Source organism: Euprymna scolopes, chromosome 38, assembly GCF_053919585.1.
Source record: "Euprymna scolopes isolate OS-2025 chromosome 38, ASM5391958v1, whole genome shotgun sequence".
In the NCBI taxonomy this organism is placed as follows: domain Eukaryota; kingdom Metazoa; phylum Mollusca; class Cephalopoda; order Sepiida; family Sepiolidae; genus Euprymna; species Euprymna scolopes.
Window position 1 is genome coordinate 30,049,296 of NC_136519.1, and position 26,344 is coordinate 30,075,639.

The 26,344-nt window shown below is 30.3% G+C and overlaps 1 protein-coding gene across 4 annotated transcripts in view; it reads left to right on the forward strand.

Moving 5' to 3' along the window:
- The window catches only part of LOC145263112 (uncharacterized), a 206,576-nt gene that overhangs the window by 167,350 nt on the left and 12,882 nt on the right, over nt 1-26,344 (forward strand). For 3 of the 4 annotated variants that reach the window (XM_080120051.1, XM_080120054.1, XM_080120053.1), the window contains 2 exons: nt 3,951-5,174; nt 23,835-23,948. In XM_080120051.1, coding sequence (XP_079976177.1) covers nt 3,951-5,174; nt 23,835-23,948 — 1,338 coding nt within the window. The remainder of the gene's footprint in view (nt 1-3,950; nt 5,175-23,834; nt 23,949-26,344) is intronic. The other variant, XM_080120052.1, reaches the window with a different exon arrangement.

A 26,344-nucleotide genomic window follows, 5' to 3' on the forward strand; every position in this document is an offset into this window, starting at 1 on the left:
TATTTATTTGTTTGAAATTAATATTTTGGAAATAGACACCATCCTTAGAATTTTATACATTTTTAAATTTTTTTATTTTTCTCACCATGATGTTGAATTAAAGAAACGACTCGTACTTAATTTAAAATTCAATCAATGTTTCTATCATGGAAAATCACAACCCCTGACTGTCATATCACGTTTGCCAATGCACTCTTCTGGTATTTCAAAATAACACCGCACACAACAACACACTGACTTTTTACTGTTTTTTTTTTTTTTTTTTTTTTTTTTTTTCAATTCAACATCATGACGAGGAAAAAAAGAAAAAGAAATGTATTAAATTCTGACGAAGGAATATATCTCCGAAATATTATTTTTAAGCAAATAAATGTTTATTTCACAATATTGCATTGTAATTAGGCTTTCAAACATATCTTGTACATACTTTATTTAAAAAAAAAAAAAAAATATTTAATCAATTTACGTTTTATTGGAATGATAGTTTAATTCCATGATAGGTGTGTATGAGTGTTAAGATTATTAATTAGAAAAGTCGGAACTTTTGGGGATATCAGAATCAGAAAAAATCGTGCCTATTTTCTGATGCCAAAAACAATTTCTTTATTTTTTATTTTTTTTTTTTTGCTTTTAGAAAAATCTCCCACTGCTGGTAGTAATAATAAAATAAGTATTTATTGGTTTTAAACTAAAGACCACTCCCTCACAAGTAATTTTATGATCATCCACTTTTAAGATGTGTTTTTATGGTGATTAGGACAAAATAACCGTTTTATAGTTAATTATAGAAATTTATAAAGAATCAGAATCTGGAATTTAGTACAAAATCAGTAATAATATTGGAATCGTTCCATCACTAGTACATACTTTTTTTTTTCTAGGTTGAATTCTGGACAACAACCAGTCATTTTGTGATATTGTTTTTGTCTCCGATTTCTCTGTTAACTATACTGTAAGATTACTTGAAGCAGAATTGTCAAGATTTGACAATTCGCTTAAATATTATTGCGCGCAGTTTTAAATTTAATTTATTATTTTATCTCTGGTTTTCATTTAGTTTCAAATTTTGAAATTTTAGCATTAAAATTATTTTTGTGAGTTAGATAAAATATTTAATTTTATTTTATCAATTTTATATCCTTTTATTTTTTGAAAATAAATGTTTTAACTTTTTTATCCTATTTGATTGTATAAATTATATTTGAATGTTTTAATTTTTTTTTTTTTTTTTTTTGCTTTATTTTTTTCTGAATAGCAACAAAAAAAAATGATTTGATGTTTTAATTTTTACTATTGAATTCTTCAAAAGCTTTTCTACCATTATCCTGAGCCGCCTTATGAAGGATGCAATCTTCTCACAAGAATATAATTCATTATAATAGGTGTTCTATTTATTATAATAGGTGTTCTATATTTTCTAGTTAATATTTCAACTATTTCTAAAAAAAAATAAAATAAAATTTTATCAGTTTTTAAAAAATGGCTGACATAGGCAATAAGGGAGATAATCCTGTCAAATTTAGTGCAGACCATTCATGCAAATTTATCTCTGGTTTCTGCACTATGCAAAAGACTAAAAATTTGATTTTTTTTTTAGAAAATGAAAAAAAAATTACTTGATCAATTTACATAATTTTTTAAACAGGACATATTCATTGCAGTACAAGCACATACATCATAAAGATTTTTTTTGTATTTTTGTTCTTTTTAATTAGGAGTAATTCTAAATAAGCACCTAATTTTGATTAAATAAATTTTTACAAATTTATTTAACTTTGGCAGAATTATCTCCCTTTTCTGAGTTGCACAAATTGACATCTCGCTGTTTTTAATTATAACAAAAATTGAAGAAAAATATTTAGAATATTCGCTCAGGTTAATTTTGTTAAATATTAAACATATTTTATAGTTTTTGATTAGAGAACAATATTTCATATTTGTTTTAAACTGGAAATGTATTCTCTATATTTAGTTTAGTATAAAAGATTTTTAATATTTTCGAATTTTATTTTTTATCTATGTGATAATGTATTAAGACATTTTATACCCATTAAAAAAAAAAAAAATATATGATCATCAGATCAATAAAGGTATTGATTAATTTAATACCACTAAGGTAAAGATTTTGAATTTACCCATTTTAAAATTAATTATTCCAAAATCAAATTGTTACTCCATCGACTAAAACAGTACAATTTTGAATAATAACTTTCAGAAAGTGACCTTCATTTTGTTGATTGGAAGGTACTCCTGCATTTAGCGCACCCAATTTCTGTAAATGTTGGTTCAGGCTCAACTGCAGTTGACATAAACCGGTCCAATATACTGAATGCTTATCAAATTGATCAGTAAATGAAAAAAAAATTTGGTGGAGCAGATTGCTGAAACAATCTTTCACTTGGTGCTTGTATCACAAAGTGAAAGATACTCATGGAATATTGAGATAACCTGCCCCCGCTATAGTCAATTAAAATTGAAGCAGATGATTTTAATAAACAAAAAGAAATTCAAAAGTTTTTCTTAACAAAAAACAAAAAATTTTTAAAAAATTCAATATTTTTTTTTTTTTGTTTTCCATTTTAATTATTAGAGAAATGTTTTTTCTTTTCTTAGCATCTTCAAATTTAATTGGCAATCGGCATATTCTGGTGGTTTATGTCAGCTGCCAGTCGAGTCTGAGTCAACACTTACAGAAATACAGTGTGATAAATGCAGAAGTACCGATTTTAAGAATATTCAGTTAATACAATAAGACAGAATGTGTTTTTGCTTTAAAAAGAATTAAAGTTTTAGGTACTTATACAGAATATTGATTGCGCTATCGTCAGAATTTTCTGGGCAGTTTAAGTAAAATGTCAAAGTGCCAAACGAAAGTTTTGTGATTTTTTTTTTTTTTTTTTTTTTGTGCAAATGCTTGGCAATTTTTTGTCTATGAAAACCATATTCGTCCTGTTGTTCTTAAGCAAATACAATGAATAGTTATTTACAAAACTTTAAAAATTCAAATTAACAAAAACAAACACTTTTTGGTCCCCCGAAAAAGGAAGGATTGGACTTAATAATTCACTCTCAATAATCTGTTCGTTTGTTCACACTTTTTTCATTGACCACATCTTGGATTTTTAAAAAATTTTGTATAAACATTAGTAATAGTGAAAGTAAATTTTTATCAGAACGGATTTTCCAAGATAACTCGGGTTGTCCCCTCCCCCCAGGGGCCATTATAGGAGTAAAATTACACCCAAATCGTTTGTCTGTTCGGTTGTTCGCACCTTTCTAAATAATCATTCCTTGAATTTTAAAAAAAATTTTGCACAAACATTAGTCATGGTGACAGTATATTTTTCACTCGTGGACAGAGACCCCATATGCTTGGTAAAGGTAAGTTTCATAAATAAATATTTATTTTTCAAATCATTTAGAACTGATGTCAACTCCAAAAAAGTTTCTTTTTTATTTTATGATTATTTCTTTATAAATTTTTTTTTTTTTTTTTAAATTAAGACACATATTCTTTTTCTTTTTTTTTATATAATTAACCAATGATAGCTATTTCATTGGTTCAGCTTTTCAACACGTTTAAGCATTTTATGTAAACTACCCAGAAAATTCCAACGATAGCATGTATAAGTACTCAATTTTAAATAGACATATTCATTTTACTTATTTAAAGAATTTATAGCTGACAATAATAATTTTTACAGATAAAAAAAAAGTAAATTTTTTTCTACATAGGATTGACCCCCCCCCCCCGGACATTTCTTGTTTCAAAATAAATATTAAGAGTAAATATTATAGACTCCTGTAAAAGGCACCGTGGAACTACCCCAGGTTTCTGCTAGTTATAATTATTATTATTTATTAATTATTATTACATTAAAAGTATCATTATGAAATAATTGATATTTCTTTTCATCCTTTATCTGGTATATCGTTATACCTAAAATTAGGTCGCAGAACTTCCCCTTTCCAAGGATTCTGAACCCTCTGCTGTTATGGAATCTCCAGCTGAAGAACATGAGGCATCTGAAGAATTTATCCAAAATTCATTAACCGGGGTCGAAGAACTTATTGTCAAAACGGAATTGCCAAACACGTTATGGTCTTCAAGAAGAATCGTTCTAGACGAAGAAAGTCTAAACAAGAAATATGCAGGTCCGATGGAACTAGAGTTTGAAAAGCAGAAAGTATCTCTTGAAGAGAAGGAGCATTTGGATGAAGTAATTGAGGAAGTTATACAACCTTCTTCAGTAAATGAAGAATCTGGGAGTAGAAGTTTTCGGTATTTTGTACAAACGAAAGAGAAAGAATCTGAAGAGAAAGAAACTGAAGAAATGGATGCGGAATCTGAAAATGAAAAAGATGCGGATGTTCTTCCGGAATCGATCCAAGATCTAATTGAAAATATGGAAGATGTAGAAGCGATGATAGAATTCCAGAATGATGGTAAATCATCTGATGAGGCTAGTGAAGATGTTGTTTATGCTAATGATTTGGAAGATGAAGAACAGGACATTAAAGATGAGGTTGTAGATGATGATGTAGATATTAGGGAAAACAGCCAACAAGAGAATGAAAGTTCTGAGGAATCGGTAGAGCAAGAATTTAACGAGGAATCTACAAAAGACAATATTGAAGATTCTGATGAGGAATGTGTTAAGATTGAAGAATCTGAAGATATTTCGAATGTAGAAGAACATGAGCTTATTTTGAATGAAAGCAGCAACAGTGCTGCCGATTTGAATGAGAATTTAAGTGCAGCTGATGACGAGAGTCAGGGTGAAGCATCTGTCGAAGAAGATGGCTCTAACCCTGAAAATGACCAGTCGGAACAGTGTGAACAATCGCCTGAAGAATCAACAGAAGATTTGGAACCAGAAGAAATGGTGACCTCACAAGATTCAGATCCAGACCAAACAGAAAAAGATGCTGTTGCTATGGATACTGAATATTTAGAAAACGAAGCAATTGACAACAGTCCAACGGAGGAGGAGAAAGAAGAGTTGGTCCAAGAATCTCTTACCAGTTCTGCAGAGAATAATGTTGGACTCGATGAAGAATTGATTCCGACCAATTCTGAAGATGATCAAGCAGAGTTATGCGAAACAAATAACAATGAAGTGGAACCTGAAACGGAAGAGTCCTTCAATAAGGATGACATTTCTGGGGCCGCAGTGAGTTTGGTGCATGTTAGAATATATATAAGCATTTCATTCTACCCTCTATCTATTTCGTCATGGCTTCATAATATTTTTTTTTTAATCTATTATCAGAATCTATAAATTGAAGCTTTCATCTAAAATGTCTTGAGGAATGGTGATGCTGACATCTCGACATAGTTCCTTTTTGCTGGCAGAATTCAATGATAATGAATTCTGTTTGGTAGAGAAGCTATTGAATTCTTCCTGGCATGACAACTTTTGTTATTGTGTATGACAACAACAATAGCTGCTGTCTAGATTGTTTGCTATTTATTGGCAACTGCTTTTGCTTTTTTTTTTTTTTTTATCCTTATTTTTTATCATTTGCTTGTTTTTTATTTTTATTTATTTATTTATTTTTTTTTTTAGGAGTAAATGTTGCTTAGAAACCCTCAGCTTCGCATAACAATTGTTTTTTTCTCTTCCTTTCTTTCCCCCTCCTCCCCTCACGTTTTCACACACACACTTATATTTACTACAGCCATAATTAAGATTTCTGACATAAAAATTAATTTTTATTCTATTTTTTATATCTTATTTTTCCATCTATTTTTTACTGTTTCCTCAGTGAAATAAACAAAAAACATGTACATATATTTTGTTTTCACGATTGACCATGTAAAAGTTGCTAAATGTTGGTTTTAGAACAGAACCCATAGCACAGTCATCCACCTGTGTGTAGATGTTACCCAGATGGTCATAAAATGGAATATATATATATATATATATATATATATATATGTATATATACTAGCCTGGGTGCCTGTCCTTGCTCGGGTGTTTGGAGGTGTGTTGAGCAAAAAAAAAAAGTGGTAGTAGGAAAGCAGGCTCGAACCCATACCACGAAGGAAGAAAAAAAAAAGTGGAAGAAAACCTGATGTCTTACCCCTACTCCATGACACGACCAGAAGTTCAGAATGTTGAAATTAGTAAAGTCGTTCCAACCGATACGATGATTTGCAAAAATGGTGACACAAAAAAAAAAAAACGACCCTCCTTGGAGAAAACTGCCGAGTTGAGGATGAAAGAATTAATGTTTTTAGCCAATTTTTTTATATTTGTCGTCCAAAGGGTCAAGCTTCAAAATGATACGAATCTCGTGAAAATCTGTTGCTTGTCAAAAGTTTTAGGCAGACATACAAACATACATACATTTAAACAAACAGGTGAGATTTATGTTATAGATATATATACACTTCTTTTTTCTTTTTCTTTTTTGCATTTTCTTTTTTTTTTTTTTTTTTTTTTTTTTTTTTGCATGATTTGCATTCAAATTTTCAAAAATTCAAGACTGTTTCGATTCAATAGACCCATCTCATTCAAAATGTTTTTATTAGTTACCCTACATTAATCAGAAACGGTTTAGGTTTTTGTCACTTATTTTTATTCTATTCATCTAAAAAAAAATTTAAAAAAAAAAAATGAAAGAAACTTTTTTTTTTTTTTCTCCTTAGCTTTTACACACAAATTTTGCATCGGTATATTGTGAACATACATGTGTGTAATCATCTACTGTGATCATTTCCCACATGTTGTTCTGGGCTAAGGCTGTCTATCAATGCAACGTCCGCCATTCACATGAACTGTTTAATATTCGCTGCAGCCGATCAGCAAATGTGTTTTTCAGTCTATTTAATTTCTAAAAATCAACCTTTGTCATTTCTCGATTTACACACTTGTTGGCGATAAGAATACACACAGCTAGTTATAAAAATATTTTGTTTACTCAAAATAACCTTTTCGGTTTCCGAATTATAGTTTTGACAGTGTGCGTGGAAGGGGGGGGGGTGCTTTCTTTTTTCTGCCATCTCTTTTATTGGCCCAGATGACATCAATATTCTCGTCATGCATCGTCTTGAAAATGTAGGTCAATCTTGCTGACACAGTCTCCAGGGATTCTATGTCCCATGTAAAGGTGTTATTTACTTGTCACTGCAATGTGACACAAGGTCGGCAGATGGAGTCCCCCTAAAAGAGGAGCACTCTGATTTACTAAAAAAAAAAATTGCCTTGGCAGCTACATCGTCATTTCCTAATAGGGGTGCCTCAGATAGTAAGGAATAAACTCATGTTGTTTGGCAGACGGAAGGCAATAGACCGGGAGGGTGAACCTCCTAGAACTGTACAGGATATTAACCGTTCCTCAATCAACAGGAAAAGGCTATTTCCAAAATGGCTAATACTTTGTTGGCTTTGGAGCCGAGGTAACTCCCTGGGACATTGTGAAGCTTGCAAATATCCTAAATAAGTGTTTCTGTGATCCAAACTCACCAAAAATAGCCATGTTGGATTGGAACAAACATAAAAATTAGCTTCAAATAAAAATAAAACTATTTAATCAATTTACGTGATTTTTGGGATATAATATTTTCGTTTCTTAACAGCTACATACATTATAGAGATTTTTTCTTTTTTTAATATAAGAATTTTGGACAAGCTTCACTGAATATTTCACATCAATTTTTTTCCTATAAAGTAATATATTTCAAAGAATCGATTTATAATAAAGCATTCATAAATTCATTCAGATTTATTTTATATCTGCTTCAAATTTTATTTGTTTTTTTTTTATTTTTATTGGATACTAGATGTACCCGGCATTGCCCGGTATTAAATGTAACTTTAAATTCCTTTAAAATAAATAAAGTTAACAAAAACTTAAAGAAACTGAGACCTGCGCATATGAGTATTGTTTTTTGTTTTTTTTTCTAAACAGTTCATTTCTTGTAAATAAATAATAAAAAAATTACTGTAGCTGAGATCGAAACCAAAACCTAAAGACAATGAGTCAAGTACAATAACCATTAGACCAGCTTGCCACGAACTTTAAAAAGTGTTTTCAAACCTTGTGAAACAGTTGACAAACAGCTAAAAATCCGATGACCTCCCTAAGTACCAATTTTTCAATTTTGACCCCTACAGCATCCCTTTTACCAGATGAAAATCGATTAAAGTTTTCCACATGTCTAAATATCCTATATAGCAAATTTCAAGTCTGTAGATAAAAAAATTTGAGTATATAGGTTGAGAAGTGTCCTCATACACATGCATTTTAATTTTTATAAATATATATATATATATATATATAAATCTTAAGCTGAATTACAATGCAAGATTTGTTTTTCTCCTGTTAGTGTTTAGAACATGATTGGACATGTTGGCTAACTAAAGACTGAACTCTTGTCCATTTAGCTAGGAGCAAAGTGCATTATCTGTTCTGATAGTACACTTCATCATTTCTATTCTCGATCAATGAAGAAAAGATTCTTTTAGACAGAGGAAATTTTTTTTTTTTTTTTTTTTTAGCCCAATCCAAAGTGTCTCCTTTTGAAAATAAGTATTTTCTGCACATTAAAGCATGATCTTGTGTCAAACATTGCCCTCGTGGGGAGGCAAATAGTCAATGGTTAGCAAATTTTTTTACATTATTTGCCCCCCCCCCCCCAACCCTTCCCTTTTATTTTTCACTTTCTAACTCTTTTGCTTCAGATTTTGGCATCTTGTTGACAGCATCCAATGCATAACACCCGGCTCCTGCAGCATGCAGATTAGCTGTTTTCTTTAAGATTCTTAGATTTTTTTTTTTTTAGCATGACGTCCCTTAAACAAAACAAAAAAAACAAAAAAAACTGACTAATGATTTCCAACGTGGGTCTCATCTTTCACCATATGGGAATATATTTCTAGGGCATGACTAAGATGTGCATCTTACTATATCAACAGAATAAGCATCCGATAGGAGAATGAGTTGTTATTAGTGATTGATTGATTTAAAAAAAAAAAATAAATAAATAAAATTTTAATGAAAATTGTTCCACACAAGGTGTGAAGCCACTTGATGTAAGGCACTAAAAAAGAAAAAATACTTCAAGGTCAAAACCTTGCCACCGATAAGTGTTAGATTGAAATAGATTCTGATCCAGAAAACAGCAATTCTTCCCCCTTTGTCTGAAACATTGCACATGGAATACAAGAACTAAAGGACAAAATGTTTTCTACTGTCCATGTTTCTGCTCCATGGAACAACCTGCCAGAGGAGGTTGTGACTACCATATATTTGGTTTAAAGTGATTTTGAATAAACATTCAGATTGCATGTTAAATGAGGAACACGTAGCTCAAAATCACTCGGGAATCATTGGTTTAGAAAGTTTCATAGATTAGCATTGAAATGTCACTTTTGGCTATTTTAAAGCAACGTTTTCCGAAGTTTTATTTTATTTTTTACTTTCCTTATTTTGTTCAAGCTGGGGGATTGGGCATCCTACCGGATTTCAGGGATTCACTTGCTATCACATACATTCCAACCAATGTTCACTGGGTATTTTTTTAATTTTTTTTTTTTTATGGGTTACTGAAATGGTAGAGATCTTCCCAAGATTCCAGTTTCTCTTTTCATGTCGTACATAAGACCTTGATATTTCATTATCTTTTCCTTGCAGCTTTGTTTAACTCTTAACATTGGGGGGCACTAACTTCTAAGGTTGCTTCTTTTTCTTGTCCAATATCACTATATCAGGTTTAATGGCTCCGTTTTCAAGGTACGCAGATGTAGGAATTGCATAGTCATAGTGGATGGTGTACAACTTACTTCCAACTGTTCTTTCTGGTATAAGTTTTCAAGTATGGCATAATCACGTTGACACACTGGTTCCCATTGGATCACCGAAGTTAAGCAATGTTGAACCGGGTTAGTACTAAAATGGGTGACCGTTTATGACCTCTAGGTACTGTATGTGCTCTCCGCTTATCTTGGCATTGTTTCCAGTTGTCCTGGACTTCTCATTGCCACTGGACTCAAGCTGTGCCGATTCAGGAGAAGAGGTGTGGTTGGGGATTGTGTAACCCTTGCCTCACAAGTACACACGCAGCTGCCCCTACAGGGAGTATCCTTTGTCTTTCGAGACTGAACAGAGGCATCGATCGATTGATTCGTGTTCCCAGGACTTGCTGCCGCATTCAATATTCAACTTCTTATGCATGGTTTATTTATTTGTTGCCCCATGAAAGCAAATTTAATGTGTGTGTGTGTGGGGGGGGGGACCAGCTCCCCCAAAAAGGGGGCATTCTGTCAGTTTCCAAATAAATAGTCAGTATGAAGGGTTTCCCCTACATTGACTGAGAACCAATTACAGAACAGATACTACCCGACCGAAAGGAGAGGAGATATTTATACACTCCTTTTTTCCACGTTGTTTCATGTTACTCGAGGTAACATCACTTGGAGAAGGTGCACCATTCCTCGTAAAAGCCAGTATGGGTTAGTCATACTGAGGAGATCCTTTTTCTTTAAATAAACATTTAAAGATATTAAGCAAGCTTTCGGCTTGAACGAGCCCTTTTCAAGCGATTTCTTTTCGTTTATCATTTTTGTTTCTTGGAGATGTAAAAATACATAAAACACAATTGCAACTTCTCTTTGGATTTATGTAATCATGCCCATATTTTTTTTTTTTAGTTAATGAGTTCTTATTTTTCTAATGAGTCGGGACAGGAAATATTAAGAAAAATTGACATAAGAATTATGATTGTTTCTGCACTATGAAATAGGTGCAGTCAAGAATTGAAAATTTTAACATGCTGAAAGAAATAAACAGTAAGATGAACAACATGGAATTTTTTCATTCATTTATTTATTTAGGTGTGTGTATATATATATATATATATATATAAAGTCACTTTGTGTGTGAGTTCCTTCCTCATAAGTTCTGAAATGGCTGAGCCTATCTTTTGCAAATTTCACAAAGCTAATTTATATGTCTGGCAGTGTTCTTAGATATGTTTTGCACAGAAATTCATCCAATAAGTATCGAAAATCGAAAAAAATCGATCTTAAAAATAGCTTTTCTCTTATAGATCAAAAAAAAAAAAAAATTTTTATTGGGGAATATTTTACATTACACCGGCAAGGGAGATAATAAAATTTCAGCAAATCATTTCTTAAAAAAAACCCAGAATTATTATAATCTGAAGATATAGCTTAGTAGTAGAGCATTCGACTACAGATCGAATGATCCCCTGTTCAAGCCCAGGTGCATCTCAGCATTTTATTTTAATTTTTTCTCATTAATGAGTTCAGTTATGATAAAAGAAGAGATACCATTTAAAATTGGTACACATCATTTCTTCATTTGCATATTTTAAAACTAAACATTAATCAGAAGTGACTTTTCCAGGGAATTCATCGTCAAGCCCAAATATCAGCTGACATGATATTGTAAACCAACACAGACGGCATTTGATGAACAAGATTCTCATTTTTATTTTTTTTACTTTTTTATCGCGAGTTACTCCACTGGGCAAATTATTCCTCGTAATATATAGTATTCAATAGCTGATTTATTCTATGATAATACATATTAAAATATCATGTTTAAGCGTACTGTACGACCAGGCAACACTGGGTGTCCAGCTAGTATATATATATATATATATAAGAACCCTGGGATACGGTGGCCCGAGGATATGATTTTTTTTTTTTTTTTTTTTTTTCAGGTTACTATGTAGAATACAATGTTTTTCCAGCCCTTTGTTACGGTATTTGACCTGCCTTACGGTGTTATTTATGATGTTATTTGATACATGTGTATTATATACTGTATTGTATTTTGTTACTAATTTTTAATGCCGTATCCCGAGGTTCTACTGTATATGCTTTCACAGGAGAAATTTCTTGGCATTCTTCCAACTCTTTAATATTATTAGCAGGAATTTTCTTGTGCAACTTTATACTTAGTTGTCTCTTCTTCGATTACTGATTATGTAAGTGCCCTCTATGTCCTCCACAACCTCCCACATTCACTCTCTCTCTCATGCTACCAGCAGGGAATAGAATCTCTCCCTTCCCCCCCAAGGGCTTATCAATAATACAAATGTAATCTTTAACATTTTTGCTTTTATTCTTTTCTAATAGAAATTTTTTTATTTTTCGGTTCTCGTCCAGAATTTCCCCTATATTAAAAATAAAAATCTGTATGATGTACTTACCTGTGATTAAACGAAAATATCATGTTCCAAAAATCACGTCAATTGATCAAGTATAAAGAAAATCATTTTTAAGTGATTAATGAAATTTGTAGGCATTACAACAAAAATGTTGCAAGTTTTTGTGTATTGTTGTGTTATCCCACTTGTTTTTGAGAATTTATTTATTTTTTTTTTTTTTCAAGATGTAATTCCTACATAAGTCTACAATAAAAGTCCTTTAAAATAAAAATAAAAAAATAAGACGTTATTATATTCATCTCGTAAAATGCATTGGGCATGAAAAATAAATAGTTTGATTTCTATTTTGTATTTTATATATAAATGATACTAGTGCCACACTGAAATTGAAAGGGCTAGCTATCTGAAGTGTCTAGTTTCAACTGCACCGAATTGCCATATATATATATATATATATATGATGATTGCAACGTCTCTTGTCAGACGAGTGCCACTCCCTCAGACATTTAAAATCCATGAGCCTAAATGCCTGAGGGAGTATCTATACAAAGATGATGTTACAGAGTCTTAGCTTTGTACGACAGCTAAGTCTCTCTCTCGGTTCAAAATGTTGAGATCCAGCAACAAGCAAGAGCAAGATAGCCAGCAACAAATTAAACTGCAGACCAGCTTTATGCAGGTACTGGTCTCTCGCTTTATGGTTTTTTTAAATCAGAGATTTGCTTCTCCTAGAAAGGTTGCCTTTACCACGGCTTACGGGTGCCCTCTCCACCCCAATACACATATACACACACACACACAAATATATATATATATATATATATATATATATATATATATTAAACTACATTTTAATAATTAAAAAAACAAAAAATAAAAAAAAACTATAACATTAAAAACAATAAAACCACCATGCACACATGGGCTGATACATCTACCACTAGTCTCTTCCTCTCGGATAGGGTAAAAAAAAATGTCTTGAAGCCCCCCCCCCCCCGCTTTGTCAACTAAACTTCAACCCCTGTCTCATCGCTGCAATATTGCATCCCTGTGCCTGTTTTACAAGTATTTTAATGCAATGTGTTCTGATGAACTCTTTGCACTTGTGGCCCCCTCAATGTACATATTCCCCACAAACCCACTTGACAACAAAAATACATCCCTTCACTGTTGAGCTTTCCTAAATGCCAGAAAGCTTCCTATTCCAATAGTTTTTTTTTCCTTGAACAATTGGACGTTGGAATTCCTTTCCTGCTGCTTGCTTCTTTGACTGTACTGATATGCAGAAGTTTATAAAGTAAACCAATATCTTGTTAATCTTCCCTAGACATGGTCTTAAATAGTAGCACCTTACGTCTAAGTGGTGTCATGCCTTGTTTTGGGTTAATGTGAGGAAAAAAAAAAAAAAGATTTTTTTTTTTTTTATAATTTAGAAAGTATAAGTTAACCTTGGATTTTCTTTCAACAACCTTATTACCTCCTTTTCTATTGTAGTTCTCACTTTTCTTTTTTTTTGTATTTTTGATAAAGGAGAAAGAATTACTGTTTTCTGTGTTAAGTAAATAAAAGATTAATAAGTTGAGCAAAATTTGCTCTCAAAGATCTTTTACTGTGAGCGTTAATAAAAAAAAAAATTAAACATATTCTAGGTCCATAACTTCAGTTGTGTTATCTATAGTTTCATACATCTTTTATCATACATCATTTTTTACTGTAAAGAAACAATCTATCTACATATCTATAAAAGTGAGAATGTGTGAGCGTGAGGACAATTCTCAACCTATATATCCAACAAATTTTTGATCTACAGATTTGAAATTTGGTATATAGGATATTCAGACTTGTGGAAAACTTGTAATTGGTTTTCATCTGGAAAAAAAGAGGTTAAAATTGAAAAATTGGTTCATCAGATTTTTATGTTTGTCAACTGTTTCATGAATGCACGTGTGTGAATCGTTCACATGACAGATTCCTTATGTTAAGAATAAGTTTGAATACACTTTTTAAAGACTGTCAAGCTGGCCAAATGGTTATCGTACTTGACTCACTGTCACTTGAGTATTTTATTTTTACTTACAAGAAGTGAACTGTTTTGAAAAACATGATACTCACATAGACATGTCTGTTTCTTTCATTTTTTTTTTTTTTTTCTTGAATAGCAATATTCATATTTGGCATAGAATTGGGTGCAGGAGTGCCTTTTGTTAATTTTCCTGGGCAACGCCAGGGCATGAGTCTGCTAGTTGAATGATATAATTGATTTTGAAAAAGCTTCTTTTTTTTTTTTTTTTTAAATTATGAATCTATGAAAGTTACACTACTCTAATCTTTATATTTTGCATTTTACGTGCATGTAAAATTAACGTTTGTCTTGCATTTTTATTTATTTATTTTTTTTTTTTTGCATTAAAAATTATTTTATTTGCGATTTTTGAGGTTTATTTTTTTTTTTATTATCAATGCAAAACTCTTTTGCAATTGTCATTTCTCGATTAAATGTTCATGTTTGACCATTGCTTTATTTCAGAACTTAAAACTGATAAGTATAATTATTTTTTATTATTGAAGAAAATAATTTTTACTTTTAATTGTACGTTAGTCCAAGTTGTTTTTAGTTCTAAAAAGAAATTTGTTTTTTAACTGTACGTTAGTCTTAAGTTGTTTTTAGTTCAAAGTTAAATGTCTTCTTTTTAATGATGATTGTTTTGGAGTCGTTTCATCTGTTATATGTGCGTCTTTTCTTGCAGACAAGAAAAATGTTATCTGTTCAACGTTTTGTTGCACAATGTAGCAATTTTGTTCACAATTTGTTTTTACTTGGATAATTTAAGGTTTTCAGAGAGTGAGACTTTGGAAGAAGTCAGTTTGGAGCATAATAAGTATATGAAGTCTTGAGTCGCACCTTATGCCTTCCGATTCCACAACCCAGTTTAAAATTTGTGCAAAGCAAAAACTCAGTTGTATAAAATTGTAACATTGCCATAATAAAAGAATTAAAAAGAACAAAATTCTTTCCGTCAAAGAAGCCACATGCAATGATTATTAGATGTGGATTCTGTACAAATCTACCAATAGAAACATCTTTCTTTTTTTCTTGTTGAGATAGTGGACAAATCGATTTTAAAAAAAAAAAAAAAAATGTTTTAAGCAAAAACAATATTACGTACTTAATTGTCATGTCGAAAATAGTAATAGATCCAAAAATTAATCGAGTAGATAGTTTTTATAGTTAAAAGTAATTTTTACAGAAATTTTTTTTTTTTTTTTTACTAAAAACATAATAGCAGTTCTACTAAATGAATTTTCGTAAATTTTTGATACATTACTATTTTCAATATCCTCGGCTAGTGATTTTTATCCTCGATCCCCAAAATCAACAGAGATTAGACCATTCCTGTAATGATCTGATGATCCCTGTTGATTTTACAGTGGGAGTTTAGTTCTGTGCAATTCTAGGAAGTTCACCCTCCCAGGCTTTACCTTCTCTTTTTTTTTTTTTTTTTTTTTTGAGAAAGGGTTAGTTTGTTGCTAATCGCCTGAGGCGCCCCCACCAGGGGATGCTGACAGGGCTGTCTAAGCACTTTTTGCAGGTCCGAGTGCCTCTCCTCAGAGGTGCTGACTTCTCAATCTCACATTTTTCGACCCTGGTGCCTAAGATTTCACAGTGGTAGAGAACTGTAAAACCTAATTAAGTAATATTGTTGTTGGTTCAAACAACATCTTTTAAAAATTTATCTGTTGACCGTCTTAAAAAGCACACAAAAAAAGAAAACATTATTTAAGGCAAATAAACACATAATAACAATTTAAAAAAAAAAAAAAAACTTATTTTTGTTGCGATTATTTGATTTACAATCGTGATGCCATCACTAGATGGGTTGCCTACCAAGGCTTAAGAGAGTCCCGTCTACCCTCAAGAAAAGGATAGACCGCACCAGTTTCTCAACCTGGTATTTTACCTCGTGGTACATCGCCTTCCCAAATGGTCACCCATTTAGTACTGGCCAAGCCCAATGTTGCTTAACTTTGGTGATCTGGCGAGAACCGGTGTGTCAATGTGATTGTGCTGTATATATCACTAAAATATATCAGGCGTATAAAAAAAAAAAAAATAGTTAAAGGGATAACCATATTTTAGTAACTTAGTGACCTTTTAATCCGACCTTGATAAAATTATATCCACAGGAACATTACCGACCTACCTTTTCTAATCCTATAAAGTGTTTTCTGCACCTCTTTTTCATTTTCCAAGGTTCTATCATTTTTGGATTATGAGTTAATAGGATGTTGATTTTAGTGCTAGGATGATTAATCAAAAACAAAAATCATAAAAATTGGAACTTTTTGGGATATCAGTATTGGAAAAATTTGTGCCTTTTTGCCAATGCCAAAAATGATTCTTTAAGCGAAATTTACAATTGCTAGTACTAATGATAAAAATAATAAATATTTATCGATTTTAAATTAGTAGTAAAACCAAAATATGTATAGATCAACCTTCCTCGTATATTTTTTTCCATTGAGAAAATATGTGCACATATTACATGGGTTTTTATGGGAATCCAAAAATTTTTAAAAAGTAAAAAAACTTGCACCAAAAAAAAAAAGAAAAAATTTGGCTTTTGCCCGTCATTGACACACCTGACAAAAAAAACTTTAATGAATTAGTGGACCTCGAGGTTTTCCACGATTATATGCTAGACCTATTTGAGCACCAGCGTTTCTTTGATTTTGTCCGTTAGTAGTGTTTTTACTTAACTAAATATCTAGAAATTTTAAAAGAATCGGAATTGGTAATTGTATTGGAATTTAGAATAGAATTGGTCTTTGTATTGAAATTGAGAAGAGCGTTGGAGTTGTCCCGTCATTAGTTGATATATTTTTGTTTTCTCTTATTTTTTCAGACTTTCACATGACAGGAATAATGTCCCATAATTTCCAATTTTTTCTTTTTAAATTTCAAATTTTCCTTAAAGTCTAAATTTTATTTATTGACTTCGTTTTTTCTCTCCCTTCTTTGGAATCTTCCATTTGTCTCAGTTTATTTTAGTAAAAATTAATCAAGAGTTTTTTCTTTGTGTTTCTCTTGTTTTGTAGGTAAGACTTTCAAGGGGAGATAATCTTTCCAACTATTTCATTTTTTTGTTTGTTTATTTGTTTATTTTTGCTTTGTTTGCTTTTGTTTTTCTCAAAATGTCAGTTATTTGGAGTTATTATTTTTTCTTTTCATTGGTGTCATGTTTTGTGTAAAATTTCAGTCTTTCAAATTCAACTAACTTATGTTCACATCTTGTAATCTGCAGACTGTACATAGGTTCCATTCTAATTTCACAAAGAGTTGGTTTTGGGTGTTTTTATTTTTTATGTATTCTTCAGAGAAACATTTAAGTTGAAATTTTATGGTGCTTGTGTATAGTAATGATTATTTTTTTTTTTTTAAACCAACATATTTCAGGTGAAAATATTATGTACTTATTGTGTCATGTTGAAATTAATATGAATTCCAAAAATTACACAAAATGATCCAGTGGATGTGTTAAAACTAGTTTGTAGAAAAAAAAAATGATTATTCATAATGATGGTTCAACATTTTGCATTTTAAAATGGCGGATTGTCAAATTGATCGATTGCAGTTACCTCCCTTGGAAATTTAGGAACTCTTCAATATTAAAACATACACTAAAACCATAAATCGATAAAGGCAATAAATTTTATTTTTACTTGTAAGTATTTTTCTACTTTCGTCATTTTTTGAATTTCTACGAATTTCTACATGATATCTGAGTATGTAATGTTTTCACCTGAAATGCGTAAGTTTCAAAGATCATCAATCTACACAAGCAACTATTGATCAGATAAAATTGGAACTAAATTTAAGAGTAGCAAAGTAAACTTTTCCATAATTGTTTTTCAGAATATTTTAAAAAAATAAACTTTTGATATTTGTGTTTTTTTTTTTTTTTAATTTTAAGGTTTAAATACAGAAGTGTTTTTTACTTGATCTCATATTAAAATATTCGATTTCTGTTTCTCATTTTCTTGCCTTTTATTTTTTTTAGAAAAAAAACAAACAAAATGCACCTTTTTAAGAAGTCTAATATATCTGTCCATTTAAAAAAAAAAATTCTTTTCAAATAGATCTTTACCTTATCTATATTAACTCTGTGTATCTTTTAACAAATAAAATTTTTAAAGACATGAACAGTTGTGCCTGAATAGCATTCAAGTTGACATACCACATTTTGATTTTGACTAGCAAATTTTCAATTGTTATTGTTGTACTATTTATTGGCACTGTAATGTACTTCACTGCAGTTTAGTCATATACAAAGAATTGAAAAAAATGGAAATACTAAAAAAAAAAAAATCTTTTTCTTCCCCACCCCCACATGCTTGAGTACAATTATCAAAAATTCTGTTATAATAAATTTTTTTATCAAATAATTTGGATTTAAGAGTAAATCAATTTCTTATATAAATTTAACGTAAAATGATCACCCATTTCCTGAACATTGCTAGTTTCTGTATTAAAACATTTTGTATTTATTCAGACTTTAGAACATCAAATAATGCCAAGTCAAAACGCACGGAATATCCTAACTTCTAATGATTTTCCTGAAAGTGAACCACATGTTGATTTTATGAAAGTATAAGATACATTTATTTTTGTCTATGAAAATTAAATGGGGAAATGACTCTCACAACTTAAATATACATATGTTTTTAAAGGCAACTTCTGTTGGCTAATAATTGAAAATAGATTAAAAATAAATAGATCAACTTTAAATAATATTTCTAAAAAGTTATAACAATTAATAAAATTGAACTAATTATTAAAATAGATTTTCTTTAATGTAATATGCAAATAAGGTTACTTCTTGAATGTAGATTTCTTTTGAATAAATAGTATGTATAGAAATCATGCTGGAATGAAAGTGTGTAAACATTTGTTTTAGTATGAAAATTAATTTGTGAAATGGTGTGCATTTTGTATATATTAAATGTAAACAGACTGGAATGCGATTTTCTTATATATATTTATTTATTAAAAACATTGCATTTCATATATTAAAATTATATAAACATTGTAAGAAGTCTATGCAGATCAATCAAAATTTTTATGTTTCGTTAGGACTTCACTTGAGCATCAGTTCAAAAAAAAAATATGTTGATCACTTTTGAAAAAAAAAATTTTTTTTTGTTCATGTTAACAATATACCTGAACGTAATTAAAAAATATATATATATATTATTAAATGAATAAAATCATTTAAATTTTTGGAGTTTTGACAAGATGTTCCAACGTCAAGGCAGTATCTATCTATCTATCTATATATATATATATATATATAGAGAGAGAGAGAGAAAAAGAACTCTTTTAAACCCTAAACGTCTTTCGCCATCCTCATCAGGGGGCAAACGATGGCATTTTCGAACTTTTTTTATAAAAGAAAATATGGGATGTAAATTAAAATTAATAATGAACATGGCAAGGATTAATTTACAATAATAATAAAATATATGTACAGGAAAGGTGGGGAAAAGGATAAAATAAAATGAATTAACGGATGTGTGGGGTGTGTGTGTGTATATATATATATATAGAGAGAGAGAGAGAGAGAAAAGAACTCTTTTAAACCCTAAACGTCTTTCGCCATCCTCATCAGGGGGCAAACGATGGCATTTTCGAACTTTTTTTATAAAAGAAAATATGGGATGTAAATTAAAATTAATAATGAACATGGCAAGGATTAATTTACAATTATAATAAAATATATGTACAGGAAAAAGGTGGGGGAAAGAATAAAATAAAATGAATTAACGGATGTGTGGGGTGTGTATATATATATATATATATATATATAATGAGTATGAAAAAAAAATTAAACTATCACGAATGGGAAATGATAATCTGCATATAAATATACGGGGAGAGAATTTCAATCCTATATTTTCTTTTTTAAAAAAAACGTTAAGAAATGCCATTGTTTGCCCCTGATGAGGATGGCAAAAGATGTCTAGGGTATAAAAGAATTCTTTTCTTTGTTATTTGTAAATTCTGTACCACAAATAAACTCTTTTAATATAATATATATATATATATATATATATATATATATATATATATATATATATATTAAATGAATAAAATCATTTAACTTTTTTGAGCTTTGACAAGATGTCTTTTTTTGAAGAAACCTTTTCTTTTTTACCAATTTTTTTTTTTTTGGGGGGGGGGGATACTGATTTTAGCCATTTTAAATTTTTTTTTCCCCCTCCCCAGATTATTTTGTTTCATTTTTATGTAGGTTTTCATTTTTTTTTTTTTTTTATGTCCTATTCTTTGAAGGCTTTTAATTTTTTTTTTTTTTTTTTAAATAGTTAAAGCGTTGCCCATAGAGGTTACACAAATCAAGTGGAAACATTAACAAGCTGCACTTATTCGTCAGTTTCTGTTGCTTGAGCAAAGTAGTGTGTTTGGGGTTCATTTTGACTGTTTCATACCATATGGCAAGTACACGTACATCTAGAGGATGTTTCTAAATCCAATAAAAAATTTTTTTTTTTTTTTTTTTTACATATCAAGGCCCGGAAGCCACTCGGGGATAAGGATTATTGCGTGTACAGTAATCAAAGGGATAGTACCATAGTAATTGTTAGTATTGGAGATTTGATAAAGTGTCTTACTTAAGGGGGCAGTTCATCAGGAATTTGTTTATGTTGGACTTGAAGACATCCAAGTTGTAGTCAGGTGGGAAACAGGCAAACGGAAGAGAGGTCCACATTCGTGCACTTCTAAGAAAGAAGCTTTGTTCATGGAATCTACGCTTTGACTTAGGCACAGATAAAGAGTGAGGAAAATTAATGACAGTAGTTTCAGCTAGACAAGTGTTTATCGTGAAAGATTGGCGAGGGGGGGGGTACCAGAGATTGGAGCTCAGATGAGCACTTGCCATGGAAATAATGATAAAACAAAGGCAGGCTCGCAACGTCTCTTCTGTGGGAGAGAGGTTGCAGGGAAGAGAAAAGGGCATCCCCCACTAAGCCACGAAGTCTATTTTGTACTCTGTCAAGGCAGGATAGGCTGTTTTTAGCAGCTCCTGCCCAGATGTGGCAGCAGTACTCCATCCTTGGACGTACTTGGCTTTTATACAGATAGAGAATTGCATCAGTAGTGAGATATCTTCTGGAGCAGTAAAAGGATGCATACAAAAAGAAAAATGTTCTATAATAAAATCATTACTTAACAGAAATTGTCAAGCACAAAACAAAAAACCTAATTCTATCATTTCTACACTGTTCTACATAATTATTTTGGAATTTTAGACATTAAAAATGGAGGGGTGAAGCAAAAAATTTGGTCTGTAAAACCCCTCTTCACTAAAAAAATATATATAAATAATATAAGCAAAAAAAGAAAAAATTAATAAAAATGGTTACACCTCTTTTTTTTTTTTTTTTTTTTCTACAATAAATTTCTGAAAATTGATAAGATGGGTGATCACTTTATGTTCAATATAGGAAAGTAACCCCCCGATCTAAAATACTGAGTAAAAATTTCTCTAGGGACATAATGGGTAATTGTAAACAGAAAAAAAAAAAGAAAATAATTGGTCCTTAAAAAATACTAAAAACCTGCCCATGTTTTTTTATTTAAAAAATATAAAAAATGGTTAACTCCCTTTACAACTAAAAAAGTTTTTTTTTTTCTGTATATGTTTAAATGATGTGCAAACAAAGATTAAGTAAAAAAAACAAAAACAAAAAAACTTCCTTGCTTTCCTGACAAGTTGGTACAGTTTATATAAAATGTTTGAAGTTATCATGGCAATTGCACACCTTGGTTATTTAAATTTACTTTTATTTTGCAACAGATTTCAAAGAATGAAATTCATCTTGTTTATCTAATTTCATTGATTCACGTCTGTAATCAGTTTTCTGCTTTTTATGATTCTGTTTGGAAAGTAGAATCATTATAAGCTGTGGTGAAATAATCAATTAATTATTCTGCAATTTCCAAAATGGATTGTTAATTATTCTGCATTTTCAATTAACGATTTCTGCGGTTAAATTTAAATATAAAGGTCAGTTTTATTGTTTGATCTCATTCGGATTTTGGAGTAGCAAGCTTTGACAACAGTGTCAGATTAAACACTGGAGGTCAAAGTGTAGAATAGTTAACAGTCAATTTAGGAAAGTACAGAATAGTTAACAATTGATTATTTAACCACATAGATATTATTTTAGGGAACCTAACAGTTTTGTTTTTGTTTGTTTTTTGTTTTAGGAACAAAAAAAACTATTTTATGTAAAATGTTTTTTTTCGTGTTTAATTGTGATTCATTGATCTAAGTTTTTGCTTTACTGTTATTTAATTATATATTTTTTTAATGTTTTATTTGTCTCATTTGTTTAAGTGTTTTGTTATTTGTAAATCAAGTTAAATGTATTCAAACAAAACAATTTCTTTTTTTTATTTGATCCATTTAAAAAAAAAAAAATATTTCTATGGAATTCTGTTTTTGTTCAGAAGTCCGCATATATTTTATTGTATTGGTTGTATTTTTTTTATTATTTTATTTTTTTATTTTATTTTTTTATTTTTTAATTAAGTCGAATTCCAAAATATTATATTGATTCTTTTATGTTAGCAATTCATTTTCACTAGTTGTTATATTTAGATTACATTTACCCATGAAACTAATTTTTGACTTCATTATCATTTGTAACAATTTATTTTGATTTTTTTTTTTTTTTTTTTTTTTTTTTTTAAATTATTTAAATTCGTGCTTTTCTGTTAAAAATTTATGCTTTTCTGTTAAAAATTTATGCTTTTCTGGTTTATCTAGAATTCCCCTAATATTAAAAAAAAAAAAAATCTATATAATGTATGTATCTGAAAATATCATATTCCAAAATCCTGTGAATTTATCAACAAAGAACATCAAATTTTATGAGTGAGGGGGGACTGTCTCGCATCACCATCTTGAAAATAATTTCAAGAAACAAAGGGAGATAACTCAACATAATTCAAACTTTCAAGACATTTGTTGTAATGCCTACAAATTCCAATTAATCACTTAAAAATTTTTTTATTTACTGTCTATAACAGTTTATTCTGAATTTTCGGTGGTTGTCTAGAATTCCTCCTTATAAAAAAAAAAAAAAAAAAAAAAATGCAGAAAAAAAAATTATGTAAATACCCATGACAGATCATAATTCCAAATATCACATAAATTGATAAACTAGTTTTAGGGGAAAAAAATAATTTCTAAATGATTTTAAGCAATTAATGGAAAATTGTAGGCATCTATAATGCTAGTCTTGCAAGTTTGAGTTGTTGAGTTATCTCTCCCCTCGTGACGGTCTATTATCGCTTATTCATAAAATTTTATTTTCTTATTTAAAAATGAAACTACTTGATCCATTTACTTGATATTTGGAATATGACATTTTCTTCCCATCACATGTATGTACATCATAGAGATTTTTTTTTAATATAGTGGGATTTCTGGACAAGAACCAGAGTTTTTTTTTTTTTTTTTTTTTTTTTTTTTTTTGTAACTTATGCTTTTCTAGATTTTTCTTTTTTTTTTTTTTTTTGTTTTTTGTTTTGTTTTGTTTATGGCTTGTTCAAGGGGAGATAACTCATCTATATTTCATGACACACACTACTCGACTTTTGTAGGAGGCAGAGGAGGAATCTGAACAAAAAACAGAGGTAGAAGAAAAAGTAGACGAAAAAGTTGAAGAAAAAGTTGAAGAAAAAAATGAAGAAAAAGTAGAAGAAAATGAAGAAGAGGTTATTTAAATTCACTCTCATGGAAATGCCTTTCTATTCCTTCTTCTTCAAATGATTGCTTCCATTCTATTCCTTTAGCATGTTTGAAACAATTCTATCAACATGTAGACACTTGCATGACAACCAATCTTTCCTTAGTTCGACATTAAAAAAATAAATAAATAAAAATTGGTGTACATTGGTGATCAATTAAAACAAACACATTTCAGGTGAAAACATTATGTACTTACATGTCATGTCGAAATTCCCAAAAATAGATGTACTTTTAACAAAAAAAAAAAAAAAAAATCATCCACAATTACATTGACATACTTTGTTTAAAAATGACAAAGCCGTAAGTCAATTTAAGTCAAGGGTTATCTCTTGTTTGTCATACTGAATCAGTCTCACAACTCTTCCATGATAAAATTTGATTAATTCTATTTTTATTTGTAATTACTTTTCACTACTGGATCACTTTTCATGTAATTTATACTAATTTCGACATGACATATAAGTAATGTTTTCACCTGAAATGTGTTGGTGTAAAAGATCACCAATCTATACAAGCACATAAAAAAAAAAAATCTTACATTTGAATGTCTTTTCTGTTAAAAATCAAGTTCATATTTTTAAATAACTATTTTGCATTGCAATACGTTTGTCAAATTTAAGGGTTTTGATAAGATTTCAGAGAAAGAAATGCAGATAGTCAGCAAACATGTGTAACATGTTAACATGTAATTTAACAGCTAAAAGGAATGGTTTTAGAATGCCACCATAGCTGACGTCATTCAAACACCATGTCATTACAAAAAGTAAAACAGATTTTCAAATTAATATATTTGCAATCAAAAATTTTTTAAAAGCCATTAAAGACTGCACATAAGATATAAAAGTATACATACATATATACATTTATCATTGAAATAAAGTTTTCCATTTTTTTGTGTACAAATATAGATATTAACAAAGTTCTTTAAGATAGCTCGATAGTGCAACACTAGAGCTATAAATACTTTTATACTATAGCGCTTCACCAGGAACAGACAAACATTTTTTGCTCATTCAAAAAAAAAAAAAAAAAGTTTCAGCTTTAATAACTATACATGCATACAATTGTTTCAGCCCATTACACATGCAGTGAAGTTTATCTTTTTTTTTTTTTTTTTTACAAATGAGTGCCAAAAGTCTTGGGCTCATTTTGATATTGAATATCTCTAGCACTCTTTAGGATATAAAAACGCATCTTGAATCTTGTAATCTCAAGTTTTTTGTGGAATGTTCAAAGATGTTCAATGTCAGCACTATTGGTGACATAACACCCATCAAGTCGATAGTCCAATTCTTGCTAAACACCTCCCAGTATGACGTTGTCAACCACATCTTCTGAAGTTGAGGAGCTCCCGTCCTCTTATCTGGGCATAAGCACCCATCTGCCAAGAATTTACCATACCGCCTCACTATGGACTTTTTGCAAAATGCACATTGAAAAGTGTCCCTGATTCAGTTTTTGTAAATTCAAGCACACAAAACGCATTTTCTTGTTAAACTATGCTCCTAAAGAACCTTCTGCACAGTTTGAAGCATCCAATCCTCAAGGTGTTGTCTCACAATCTTGGACTTGAAAACGGCCATGCTGTGGTCTACTGTGAAGCAGTTGTATTGTATGCAACAGACGGACAGTTCTTGGAAAGAAACTCTGCACATGAAAGTTCTGTTTGGTTTTATGTATTCTCTACTAAACATAGAGATGAGAACCTGACAGGTACTACTAACTGGTGTTTGTGTGGACTCAGGATATAACTAAGAAGTAATTTCATGGCCCCATGAAAGGAGCTTTCCCCGCTATATTACAGGATGTGCCAAATCTTGGGCACATTTTGATATTGAATATCCCGAGAACTATTAAAGATATAAAAACGCATCTGGTATATTCAGAAAGCTTGTAATCTCAGGTTTTTCATGGAATGTTCAGATGTTCAATTTGAGCACCATTGGTCACATGACACATCAAACTAATAGTCCAATTCTTGCCAATGTGTCCCAGCATTGCATTGTCAATGGTTGCAATAACTTCTGTTAATCAAGCCTTCAGTTCATCCACATCTCTTGGAATGGGAGGCACATAGACTAGTCCTTTCACGGATCCCCACAAAAAAAAAAAAAAAAAAATAGCAGTGTGTGAGATTTTTTCTTTGCGCAATGCACATTGAACGAGTATCCATGATTCAGTTTTTTTCAAATTCAAACACATAAAACACCTTTTCTAGTTGAGTGAACGCCATTACTGGATATGAAAAAGAAATGAAAAAAAAAAAACAATAACCTTAAAAAAAAAAAAAAAAAAAATCAATGCATTTAGCTTTAAAAATGACACCACTTTTATTTTACTACCATTCATAGTTAAACAGATA